This window comes from Sinocyclocheilus anshuiensis, unplaced genomic scaffold (assembly GCF_001515605.1).
Source record: "Sinocyclocheilus anshuiensis isolate Anshui unplaced genomic scaffold, SAMN03320099.WGS_v1.1 scaffold690, whole genome shotgun sequence".
NCBI lineage: Eukaryota > Metazoa > Chordata > Actinopteri > Cypriniformes > Cyprinidae > Sinocyclocheilus > Sinocyclocheilus anshuiensis.
Genome location: NW_015547715.1, coordinates 1542447 through 1556825, shown reverse-complemented (window position 1 = coordinate 1556825; position 14379 = coordinate 1542447). Strand labels below are relative to the sequence as shown.

Genomic DNA, 14379 nt, shown 5'->3' with positions numbered 1-14379 from the left:
AGTTGGAAGATTTCGCCAGTGCTGTCCCGCGAACGCGAGGTCTGACTTTCCTGGAGAAGTGTCACCTCTCTCGGCTTCTGTTCTGTGCAGTGAGCGGTAGAGAAGCAGCGCATTCAGTTAGCCACACCGCAGCCGTAAAAAATACCTTCATGTACCGTGAAACTGGTATAATTTTGAAAAATACCGTGATATAAATTTTTGGTCATACCGCCCAGCACTAAGTCTAACTAACAACCAAATTGTAGGGCCTATATTTGCTTTCCATACAACTCTACCAAAGACTGATCAACTATACCATTTAGGCCATTGGTTAATGCATCGATTCACGTATGAACAGTTCACCCAAAAATGAAAATTTGAAATTTTCGAAATTGAAATTTCAAATGAAATTTTGCTCACCCTCAGGTCATCCAAGATGTAGATGAGTTTGTTTGTTCATCAGAATCCACAAGTAATCCACACCACTTCAGTCCATCAGTTAATGTCTTGGGAAGTGAAAAGCTGCATGTGTGTAAGAAACAAATCCATCTTTAAGGCGTTGTAACTTTAAACCATCACTTCTCTCCAAAATACAAGTTCATAATCCATAATAACGCTTCCTCCAGTGATAAAGTCCATCTCCTGTTGTCCTCTCACATCAAAATCCACCCACTTATTTGTTCAGAGCGGTTTTGGCTTGTAAACGGTGCTTGATCTGTGCATATTTCTCTCCTGATTCAGAAGAGAGGACTTTTTCACTGGAGAAAGCAATATTATGGATAGAGGACTCGTATTTTAGCTGGAAGCAACAGTTTTATGTTAAAAGCATCTTAATGGATTTGTTTCTTACAAACATGCAGCTTTTGGCTTCACAAGATAATTGATGGCCTGGAGTGGTGTGGATTACTTGTGGATTATTGTGATGTTTTTATCAGTTGTTTGGACTCTCATTCTGACGGCACCCATTCACTGCAAAGGATCCATTGGTGAGCAAGTAAAGAAAAACTCATCTACATCTCGGGTGGCCTGAGGGTGAGTGAATTTTAATTTTTTTATGAACTATTCCTTTAAATGTGTGCTCAGCGCTCAAACCTGCAACCTTCCACTTATAGACCCCATGCTTGCACCACTACACCTGCATTGCGTTAATAATTGGTTATTATGTATAATATTTGTATTCTATTTATTTGTTATTTTGCATTAACACGTTTATTAGCCTACTTACTATTGCATTACAGTTTCAAGTTAATTCTTTGTCTCATCTGTAATTTACATGGCAGAAATGAAATTTGGCTTACCTTTATACTTGTAAATTGCTGAAAGGACAATAAACTCAACTAAAACACGTAAAGTTAAATACAGCAGTACAAACGAGTTTTGCAGGTGATGTCTGGGCGTCTTCCTCAGGGATGATGCTAACAGGCTGCGAATTTATTAATGTACTATGGCTTGGCTTGGCTTATGAATATTAATTACGTTTCCCCAGTACGCTTCTCTGATTGGCTGAAAGCCTCACATCAGCCAGAAGGCGTTCTGGTGACGTATTAGCTCATGACTATCAATTGCATTCCGCGCCTAGACGCTCCAACATGGTTACCAAGCAACGTCAGGAGGACTTCATTAATATTTATGAGTCCAACCTCCGCCATAGTAGCTTCGTAAATTCGCTAGCATGAGCATGCATCCCAAAACCAGGCAATACAAAGGCGTACCAAGGACTGAAAGGCGTTGAATGTTTATGCACAGGCATTGAATGTTTTGTGCACCGGATGTCTTGCGTTAAACGGGGTTACCGGGTTAAACAAAGATGATGCCCCGACAAACTGCATCTCAACCTGATAAACGAGCTGCTGCTGGGTGTGACTCACCATCACTGCGCTTGATCTCCACATAAATGCCGATCTGGATCTTCCCGAAGAGAGCTGCCATGCCTCAAGTGTATGCCAGGATCTGTGTGGATGTTTTTGAGCGGGTTTCGCGGGAGAGGTTGATTAGCGGCAGGGGCGCAGCACAAACCGGGAGGAGGTCAGGAGGGAGAGGATAAGCGCGCATGCGCAGAGCGCTCACACACCCTTCACAGAATGTCACATCAGCCTCTTTTGTCTAGTTGCAGTGGACACAATCTGTCCAATCTGGGTTTTTTTTCTTCAGCAAGATTGTTTTTAACAGACATTATTTTCAATAAAAATAATAAAATAAAAATGTATGATTTCTTCTTAATTAACTTTGAATGTATCTAATATATAATCTATTATCTTGCCATGAAATCTGTTGAATTGCTTCCATTTAAAAAATAAAATAAATATTGAATATCTCATTCTTAAGGATGTAACAAATCATATTCACTCATTCAGAAATACACATGATGGCAGCAAAGGGCTGGTTTGCATGAAATGCACTAAAAGTAAAAGTTAAAAAAACTATTAGTGGGATCTAAAACAGTTTGAGGAAACCTCATTGTTCAGTGATTTATTGTTTTGCATCACTTTTAAAACTACTTTTGTGTGAACAATAATCTATAAAAGAAACATTTATGGATTCAGTGACTAAAAATATACACTACTGTTCAAATGTTTTGGGTCAGTAAGAATTTTTAAAGCAGAAATTAAAAATGCTATTCAGAAAGGATGCAATAAATTGATCAAAAGTAAGAGAAAATACTTGAATAATGGTACAACAGTTTTCTATTTTAAATAAATGCTGTTAATTTCACCTTTATGTTAATCAATAAAAAAAATAAAAAAGGTATCACGGTTTCCAGAAAAATATTAAGCATCACAACAAATTTTTTTTTTGGAACAGTGATAATAATCAGAAATGTTTCTTACTCAGAAATGAGGCAAATCAGTATATTAGAATGATTTCTAAAGGATCATGTGACACTGAAGACTGGAGCGATGATGCTGAAAATTCAGCTTTAATCACAGGAATAAATTACATTTTAACATATATTTAAACAGAAAACAGTTATTTTAAATAGTAATAATATTTCACAATATGAATGTTTTACTGTATTTTTGATCAAATAAATGCAGCCTTGGTGAGCAGAAGAGACTTTCAAAAAATATTTAAGTTTGAAAATACATTTTTCAATTAATTATTAAATAATTATAGGTCTATACTATATAATAGGCATATTAAATAGTGTTATTAGTAAACTTCAAATTGTTAAATATGAGTAAATTACATATATTTAATAATTTGAAGTTTACTAATAACAATATATAATATGCCTATTATATAGACCTAGATCTATTTATATATATATATATTTGTTTTTTCTTTTACATTACAGTAATGTAAAAAAAAGAAACACAACTAGACCTGACTCTTAATTGTCTTGTGTGACCCTTTTGGGAATTGTTTCTATTTGTCACACTTTTACTTTACTGAGGCAGAAATCAAACAAGCACCTGAGAAACTCACATTTAGTACTTGGGTTCAGTTTGAACCCTAATGCGTTATTGCATGCGATGTTTAAAGTGAACACTAGACGCAGGTCTTTTGAATGAGAAAATGTGCTGTACGTGTGAGCTGGAAACATCTGTCAGACGCAGACACTTCCTCACCTCCTTTGCCTTGAACTGTGCTGTCATTCTTCTGTATGATGACAATCCATTGGTGGAGATGAATGAAGCGGGCTGCTCTCGCTGTCAGCTGAACGCACCTCTTCAGTCCCGGGTGGATTCGTCATCACTCTCTCATCATCTGTTTCCCCAGTAACAGTCAACCGGCCCTGCCACAGTCTCAGAGAACGTGTGCCGAGTTTATACAGGAGCATTGTTACCTAATGCAATAAAATGCATGCCATTTTAAGATCTTCTTATCTGTAGCACACATGCAATCTTACTTATCTTTAGATCTGACAAATGTTTTCAATTAGGCAACACTTTAAAAGCAGATTGGCATTCGTCTCATTGCTCACTAAAGTCAGTGGTTCCTAAAGAACACACAAATGAAGGCAGAGTCATGGCAGGTTTCCCAGGTTTAATTAATGTCACGCAACCTCAGACTCAAGTGTGGAAGTTGCAGTGGAAATCAGGGGAAAGAGAGAGAATAAACCCAAAAGAGAGGTTTCATGAATAATGGGAGACGGCAGACGCGCGGCCCTTACTCCTGTGCACTGGAGCTGCAAAACACCCCAGAGATTCACCACACAACTTTGCCCTGCTCGCTTTGTTTGCAGTGGCATCATAACTAATATGCTTTGGCCTCTCATACATAATCATACTGACTGTCTGTTTGAGGTCGGACCTGATTAAAAATACAACATGGAATAACAAGACTGCTCATGTCGTATTGAAAGTATTATATTATACAGTTGCGTTGTAAGTTTTACTTTTTGGGCCTCTTGGAGATTAAAGGAAAAAGTAAATTGATTTGGGTTCATCCTTCAAATAATAATATTAATAATAATTTTGTAAAAAATTAACATATTTTTTTCCTTGAGGCCCAAAAAAAAGTGTAAAAAACAAAGTACAAAATTATAATATATATTATAATCAAATTATAATTTTGTACAGTTGCTTTGTAAGTTTTTATTTTGTGGCCTATTGGATATTAAAGGGAAAAAATCATTTTGACTCATCACTCAGTTAGTAAAAAAATAAATAATTATATATAACATGTTTTTATTTGTGCATAACATTTATGGATTTTTGAAATCCCTAAATATTATGCACAGTTACAGAAATATTACAGTCTGTACACACTCATGTTTAAGTAACATAAATGCATAAATGTGAGATTTGAATTTTATTTTAGACAAAATGAAAAATGAATCAAACTAATTTTCTGTGGTAATCAAAAACTCAACTATTGAACCCATGACCTTTCTTCTGTGTGTGTAGGTTGTATATTGAGTACTTGACTTATAAACTAACCATATGGCATTCCGCTGTGATCATGTGATATAGTTTACTATACTCCCTCTTACAAAATATCATATTTCCTTATCGTTGCTGTGTCTGCTTTCGCTTTGTTCTGCGATGACAAAGACATTCCTCGTCTAACCCCTTTATACAGCCCATCTGAACCAAAGAAATGAATGTGTCATGCTAGAATTGCCATCATTCTTCTGCAATAAAAGAGGCTGGTGTCAGATATTGGCTTTTGTAAAGACCTAGACGTGTGTGTAATTTGACTAATGGCTTCTTCCCGGTCAGAATCTGCAATCGGCTCTATGTGATGAATACAGTTAAATATCCCTCTGAAAATCACACCAAAATGTCACGGCCAATATCGTTATTTCATTGTGTTCCCTCTGATCAGGGTGTCTAGGGTGCGGGATGGTTTCTGTTTAGATGATTGAGGCAGTGGAGAGGAAGACAACACGCATCCCATGATGCATCTCTCTCTGAATGGAGCGTATTTACTTTCTTTCCACTCATTTTTCTTTTACACAGCAGGAGATGAATTACCCGGGGAATGGATTCGGATGCGGCGCTCCCTCATCCCGAGTCTTTTTCTTCTCCTGCGTGGAGATTTGACAGACGACACGCGGGCTGATCGGGACCCACAGCGAGGTGAAGGGCGACTGAAAGACTTCCTCCAGAGACTCTGAAGCGCAGAATGAGATTGTGTGCTGTGGAAAAAAAAATGCATTTGTTTTTGTGTGTGTTTGTGTTTTCTCACCCCTGCTACCGGTGTGAGATTACAAAAGGCCTCACGCACGGAAAGAGAGCAAAGGACATCACGGCAAGCATTTGAAATCTAATACAAAACAGCAAAACTGAATGTCCCCGCTTTTATTTCAATATACATTTGCAGTGAGCCAGTGTTGGTCTTTTCTGTGCGCAGACTGATCACAATAGCATACTACTTTCTGCTGTATAGAGTAGGGATGTAACGATTCACTCAACTCACGATTCGATTCACGATTTTGATTTCACGATTCGATTCACGGTTTTCTTTTACAAAATGAGATTTAAGACAAATTATAAATTAAATGTGTCCTTTTATTATTGCTTGGACAAAATGCTGCATGTTTCTTTGTGAAATTGAAATATAACACTATAATAATATACTAATATAGCACTTATAGCATATAATTACTCTTTTGTTGGTTTTGATTGCTTCTATTGTCCTCATTTGTAAGTCGTTTTGGATAAAAGTGTCTGCTAAATGACAAAATTTAAATATAATGTAAATGTAAATAACAAAACTAAATTGAAATTTTAAAACAAGCCCCAAATCAAATAAATAAGTAACACAAATAAAATAAATCTCTTCATATAAACAAAATAAGGCATTGTCTGTGCTCTTTCCATTTAAAATTAGAGGCAACCACTGCATTTTAATCATGATCCAAACAAAGATGCTGCATACATGCAACATGAGCAGTTTTTAATCTAAATTAGATTGTATAATTTCGAAATTTGAAGCAAAAACAGAATGTTTGATTTCAGTTTTGTGAAACTATACATAAAAATATCTACATGAAACAGAAACAGCAGACGAGCTGAATGAGATGCAGATTCACTCTCTGCCAGCAGGTGGCGCTTAAACCGTTTCCTTGGTTTCCGCAGTAAACAAAGCAGCGCTGCACTTATGAATTTTAATATGCATTATACAGAGGCAAGATGAAAAGAAAAAATACCATATAAACTTTTCTAAAGACAGTAAGTTCCCCTCAGACATGCATTAATATAAACTCCTACCCCTAAATGAATCGCGATTTGTTTAGCATCTCAACCGATTTGAATCGTCACGTATTTGAATCGATTTTCAACCGGCTCGTGGTTAATCGTTACATCCCTAGTATAGAGTAAGCGGTGCATAGTATGCAAAAATTGTGCATGACTTACTAAACTTCGCAAAATGTGCAGCATAACCTATCCCACAATGCACTGCACTTGATTTGCTTGATATTAGGTTGCATTTAGTCCTTCATGTGCAGCTGGCCTACAGTATGTATCTCACTTTCACAAATTTGGCAGATGCTTTTATCTAAATCGACTTGCATTGCTTTTAAACTTTCTAAATTAAAACTAAATCTTTTCAATTCATGCATTCCCTGGGAATTGAACCCATGACCTTGGTGTTGCTAGCGCCAGCTCTATCTTCTGAGCTACATTAAAACATCTGTGTAACATCATAAAAGACTCATACAACTAAGGACTGAAATAAACAATAACCCAGATAACAAAAATATGATCTAAGAATATTAACGTTGCTAACGTTCCTAGTAAGTTATGAAAATGTTATTTCCGAATGTTCCAAACTTCCAGATTTTTTACAAACATTTTTCTTGGTTATCTGAACGTTAAAGAAACGTTCCATTTTAGAATTTTGCAAACATTACGGGAACAATACTTTTAAATGTTCTCTGAACATTCTGAAACAAGCAGTAACATTTTAAAAAATGTTAGTCGAATGTCCAACTAAAACGTTTCAGTAAAAAATAACCCATAAATAATGTTTTTGTGCTGACATTTTGAGAACATTATTGAAGACCAGATAACTTTGAACTATATTGTTTTCTATACTGAAATGAACAATAACACAGCTAACAAAAATATGTTCTAAGAACATTTTGCTAATGTTTCTATAACGTTATTTCTGAAATCATTTGAAACATCTAGCTTTTAAAAATTTTTTTATTTCTTGGTTATGCGAATGTCAAGGGAACATTCCATAGGATCATTTTTCAAATATTATGGGAACATTATTCTCTGAACATTCTGAAAGAAGTAGTACAACATAATGTTGGACGAACATCCAACTAAAACATTTCAGAAAAAAAAAACAATTCCATCAACTATGTATAAAAAATGTGACCCTGGAGCACAAAAGCAGTCTTAAGTCGCTGAGGTATATTTGTAGCAATAGCCAAAAATACATTGTATGGGTCAAAATTACTGATTTTTCTTTTATGCCAAAAATCATTAGGATATTAAGTAAAGATCATGTTCCATGAAGATATTTTGTAAATTTCCTACCGTAAATATATCAAAACTTCATTTTTGATTAGTAATATGCATTGCTAAGAACTTCATTTGGACAACTTTAAAGGCTTAATATTTTCTCAGTATTTTGATTTTTTTGCACCCTCAGATTCCAGATTTTCAAATAGTTGTATCTCGGCCAAATATTGTCCTATCAGCTTTCAGCTGATGTATAAATCTCAATTTCGAACAATTGACCCTTTTGACTGGTTTCGTGGTCCAGGGTCACAAATGTTTTTGCTGACATTCTGAGAATATTATTAAAGACCACATAACTTTGAACTTTACTGTCTTCTATATGGACTGAAATGAACAACGTTCCCAATAAGTGAAAATTATTTCCAAATGTTCTCTAATCATTCAAAGCGTCCTTTTCTCTCTCTCTTTTTTTGTTGTTGTTGAATGTTTAAAACCCTTTTTTCTTGGTTATGCAAACATTAAGGGAACATTCAATTTGATTATTTTGCAAACATTTTTGGAACGTTACTTTTGAGTGTTCTCTACACCTTCTGAAACAAGTTATATCCTAACATTAAAAACGTTTTGAGAACATTGATAACTTTGAACGAACGTTCTATTAATGTTTCTGAAAGAACTTCGTTCATAACTTGCCAGAACGTTAGTCAAGGTTCTGAGAACGTTCCCTGTTAGCTGGGAAGGAGGCATTGCATTCAAATGGTAAAAAATGTAGATGTCCATCCATTTTTTACTTTAAACCGCATAAACACATTTCATTACACCAAATACACAAAATAATGTTATTTTTAGCAGCATCATATGACCCCTTTAATATGAACTAAAATGTTATTCCGCATCTTCAAACACCTTCGCCTAATGAAAACTGACCGACCTGAGATGTTCTGCTGACAAACATCCAACTCTCGGTTTGTTTTGTCATTCAAATCAAAGCAAGCAAACGAATAAACGAATAAACGCCGACTGGTTGGCATCGGCTGATCTGTGTGTTTTGTGAAGTGACTTTCTGAGGCGCTTTATTTCTCAGTTCCAGTCTGCTGGCTGTCATTTACAGGGCGCTTTGACGATCAAGTCATTATCTCCTCTATTAAGAGCGCTGTCGCACCTCAGCTCAGCGTGAGCCCAAATTAATTTTCTCGGCGCATATACGCTTACATTTATTTGTCAATTTCCATTCAGAATTGTATATTCCATCAAAGGCTGAGTTTCATTCTAAACGCGTTTGATACTCCATCAACAAAGCGTGAAGGGCTGATGTTAAAATGACAAACTGCAGACTCAAGAAAGAGGAGACGCGCGTGACAGCGTGTTATCAGACATGATACAGTCTGGTGTGATCACTGCTTGTGTTAAATCTGCATGTTTGTCTCTGTCAATTATTCACTACTGTCAGACCCTCAAAGCGGATCTCCATCTTATCTAACTTATGCTGATATTTGGCATCTCTGCCTAATAAATAAATAAATGCAATTCCCAAACGAGACTTGTGACAGACGCGCAAAGCTCTTTTGGTGCATGTGCTGCTGTAACATCAGTAAGCGTGATATTTTACAAAGTCTAACATGCCAGAGAACTCGATCTGCTGTGAAGTGACTTTACGCATGTCCAGCGGGTGAATTCAATGACTAATCTAGTTTTCCCATTAAACTTGCATGCAGGGTAGATTCAGACTTACTATACAAACCATATAACTGACTTTTAAAAATGCACGCCGAGTTGTGTAAGAACAACTCCTGTGCAGGAAAAGCATGAAACCTTTGGCGAACCAAAGGGACGCTGAGAAATAATTGATCGGCTTTGGAGAAGCTTTTGATATCACATAAACAACACAGTGTACGGCACAGCAAACATATTTAGATGAAAAGGCATAGAGGAATTTGTACAAATAAATATAGTACATACTAAACGATGATTACAAAGAGCATGATTACTTTCAGGCCTCAGTTTGGACAGCCGTTCATTCTCTCGCAGTTATTTGCAGTTGCAGATGCAGGTTGAGGCCACACGGCGGCGCTCTCAACCACAGATTGTTCAATAGAAATATACTATTTGTAAATTACATAAACTGCACAGTATGTGAAGGATATATTCTGTATGTATGACCTAAATACTTTTATCAAAATGTGGAGTACACTCTAAAAAATGCTGGGTCAAAACAACCCAATAGCTGGGTTTGTCCCTTTTTAACCCAGCGCTGGGTTATATTTAACCCAGCATTTTTTAGAGTGTATACAAACAAAGAACTCTGGAAGCAATAGGCCGACTGTATCCCATAATGCAATGCACTCGGAGCAATCAAATCTCTCACTGAAATCATGATTTAAAAGAGTCATTTATGTATTCATTTATTTCACAAAATTGTTTAATATTTAATTTTAGTTAACATTTATTTTATTTCAAGTATACAACACATGGTTTTTAATGATTTTAGTTTTAGTTAACTATAATAAATGTGTGATATTCATATTCAAAGTTTTGTTCATAATCAAACTTTATTCTAATCAGTTATGTAAAAGTAAAGGACTGGGTTTTATCTAAGCATTGACAAACAAAAACCTTGTCTTTATCATTTTCATCGTCAAATAAAACTTCATCCACCAACTTTCTTTTCTGACTGACGCCACTCCGGCTGCACAGGTTATTGGAGAATGTTAACAGTTAACAGTCTTAAACTGCTGCATTAGATAATGCAGGCTTTCTCAAATCTTGCCAAAATGGAAAAACACACATATGCATAAAATTAAAACAAAGACCCAATAGAAAACCAGATGCTCGGGCGGTTGAGGGTTGCTGATGGATAGTAAGTTCTTCAATATGCGTTGCTATATTTTGATCAGTCTTTTAAAGTCTTGAAGAAGAGGAAGGCCTCCGCTCAAGTCTTGAATTATTGCTCACATTCAGATATTGTTTCCGGAGGCCTCACGGAGCTGCGTTTGCAGCCATATCATCATTACATTTGGGATTTACAGCTACTGTCAGGTAGGAGACACAAGGGTTATGAAGGGCTTATTTTAGAGCACCGTGTCACGCACTGTTTACATCTCTCTCTCTCTCTCTCTCTACCTATCATGAACGATGCACACCCCATCCATCTGACTTTATTATAGCGGCTCCTGAATATGCAAAGCTCCTCTCAAATGAGACGCATCTATCTTGTGTCATATGGCCCTGCCTGCTCTCAGAGCTGGAGAACTGAATCTTGGGATATCTGTAGATATTAGACTTTGCCATAAATTGAACTTTTTAATAAAACATTTACAGTGTCTGCTATTTTAAGGCTAGCGGTGGAAATATACAGTGAGCTAATTTAGTTTGAATGGACTGAAACCAGTAAACACAGCCAAGACTTACATGAAAAAAAACATATTCAGGTCCACTAGGCTTTATTTCATTGTTTGTGTGTAGGGTCATTATGCTTTAAGTGTTGCACACATCATGTCCAAGTAATTCCACATTTCATTCATTAAAATAAAATATTTAACAAACATAAATAAAATATTTTGTTTACTTAATTTACTTTAATATATGTATAATATATATTATATTTAATACACACACACACACACACACACACACACACACACACACAAAATGTATCTTCTTTAACCAAATATGATTTTTCATAAAATTCTCATTAAAATACGTTTATTAAAATAAATTATATAAAATATTTTTGTATTCTATTTTGTAAGACATATAAAAATAAATACTAAATAAAGTTTTTTTGTTTTACTTTTTCGTTTTTTCTTTCTTTTTTTAATATCAACAAAAAAAAAACTTTGTCAACAGATTTTGAATGGGTTAATCTCACACAATTGATCAAATTAACCATGCCATATAACTTTTATTTACTTCTATTTACTTTTATTGACTGTGGTGTGCTAATGAGGCATTACAGCCAGTGATGTATGGTCAATAGAGGACTAAACATGACCACATCACACCAGAGCCCCCAGAGACTCATATGTGAGCCATATCTGTACTGTTTGTCATGATCGGTGAGTATTTTTATCTCGGAGCGTGTGGGCAGGTTTGGTGCATCTGGCTGCACTGGCCTTTCTTTCGTTCAGATGAGCGTTTGATGTGATGTCCTGTGACTGACGATGTGAAAAGAGCCCTTGGCACCGAGCTTGTAGGCATTAGCGCATGTGTTTCCCTCAGACAGCCGCTGATGAATATTTCAGCCAGTCACATTTTGGGCAGAGCTACATTCTCGATCCATATCATGATCAGTTTGGATTTAAATGCGGGGGTCTATGTCCAATATCCTGATGCATCATGACCACCAAAGCCAATTGTTTATGTTAAGTTTCCCTCTCTCAAGAAACAGGAGGATAAAAGCAATTTATAGAGATGATGATCATTTTTAATCCAGCATAATCCTGCATTAAACTCCACATGGAAACGCACAGCGATCATGCAACCTATGCTGATTATGGCGGAAGGACTTAAGAAACAAGCTCTAATGTCTAGACCATGACTATTTGACTGGGCCCTAAAAACAGAAAAATCAATACAGATCCCAGGGACTCGTAATGGTCCAATTACTGCTTGTAGGTTTGTCAATGCCGAGTCTCAGAGGACAGTTGCTAAAGGCCACTTGCATGCGTTTATTAGTGTACTGTTCTGAATCTATACATGCTTAATATAAGCAGGTCTTATAGTTTATACCAATGCGATATACACAAGGCATATACAGCTAGTTTCTGAGTACAATTCTGATTAATGCATGCGTTTACTGCATTACTCCACAACGTACCAATGTATCAACCAATTATTAAATAAATTAACACCATAAACAAGTCATGGGCATGAAAAGTGTATATATTTATATATATATATATATATAGAGAGAGAGAGAGAGAGAGAGAGAGCAATGCCTTAATATATTAATATAATATATATTTATATATATGGGAACTAGTATTGACCCCTATATCTATAAATATAAATATTCTATAGATAAATCCCTATATATTTATATACATACAAGACACCATGTAACCCATAAGTGATTTTCCACATGATCACATGGCTTGAAACATACTGTAAACTACTAAAGAAAATATAGTTGATGGTCTAAGTGAGACAAACAAATTCATTACCTGCCGTTACTTTACCAGGGGACATTATAGAATGGCTGAAAGTCAATGTAATATTCATTATATAATGTCTGAACTAATGCCATTTGAATTCTTAGCAACTTCATTACTCATTTGTGGTCAGGCATTGCTCCACATTAGACCCTTGATTACCTCCCATCCTTCATCAGCTTTGCTTTCCATCCGGCCTCTGGATGAAAAATGTGTTAATATCGAAAGACATAAATCAAGGCTCATTGAGCAGATTTCCACCTCCGACCGGAAAGTTTTCAAACAGGTTCACTGGAGTGCAGAGAGAGAGAGAGAGACTGCAGTGACTAAAAAACATACTTCAATTATTAGAGGTGTAACAGGAAGTAAAATCATTATTTCAGAACCACAAAAACAATTCTTATATTTTCAATTTTCTATTATCTGCATTTTAGTGCTGTTTAATTATGGATGCATTTATGTGATAAAGTACAACAGAGGCTTTTCTGATCATGCAAGCGGCCTGATTTCGCACTACATTGTGAATCTCAAACTTATGAGCTTCATTAACAAACATAAAACTCTGTTTGAATCATTCATGGAGGTCTAAATCCATTACATTTTTCACAAAATGTAGTGTGCATACTGAGCTGTAATACTGTTTAATATTTTCACTGACTTTGAGCTACTAGGCTAATCGTTCAGTCTGTTGCACGGAAGTCCGACTAGGTCATAGATGGGACGTCTGGCTGCGTGAATCGTAAATTTAATAACGGAGCTCTAAGAGGCTTCTTTTAAGGCCATTAGTCAAAGGTAGGGACACTATCAGCAGGGTTGATTACAATACTGCTGAATATTCTCAAGGGGACCTGCTGTTCATTCATATTCTGTCGTTTAAACAGCCCATTCATCAATTACTGTAGCACCGGCGGCAGAATGCACATCCCAAATACAAGACTCCACTAACACAATGTCCATGAACGATCTCCGCAGCCCAAGAGTTACCTGTAGCCAGTGCTGGTTTTAAATGACCACTAAATGGCTCTCTGGAATACTTGATTCTGCTCAGCTGCATCATTCTGCAGTCAAATATAGGTACAGTGATGCTAAACTCTACATGCAATGATTGTCCTACATAACTGTGCTAGTTTTATGTTTCATATTGTGAAATGGAATACAAACCGTGTTTACAGTAAATGCACTACAATGTTAAGCCAGCTAAGCATCATTAACAACACTGAATAAAAGGTGCTATACACGATTTTGTGTGTGTGTGTATATATATATATATATATATATATATATTGAAATTGTTGGCCTTCCACACATTTTTAAGGAGACTGCGAGAGTGACTGCTCTTTAAAAACAAAGCCCAGTAACACTCTGAAAAAAGGGACGAAAGATTT

At 36.0% G+C, this 14379-nt stretch overlaps 1 protein-coding gene across 1 annotated transcript in view; it reads right to left on the bottom strand.

Moving 5' to 3' along the window:
• LOC107704112 (kinesin-like protein KIF2A) overlaps positions 1-2118 on the bottom strand; it is a 21382-nt gene extending 19264 nt beyond the window's left edge. The window contains exon 1 of the mRNA XM_016506967.1: positions 1848-2118. Coding sequence (XP_016362453.1) covers positions 1848-1908 — 61 coding nt within the window. The 5' untranslated portion in view covers positions 1909-2118. The remainder of the gene's footprint in view (positions 1-1847) is intronic.
• Positions 2119-14379: the final 12261 nt, after the last annotated feature.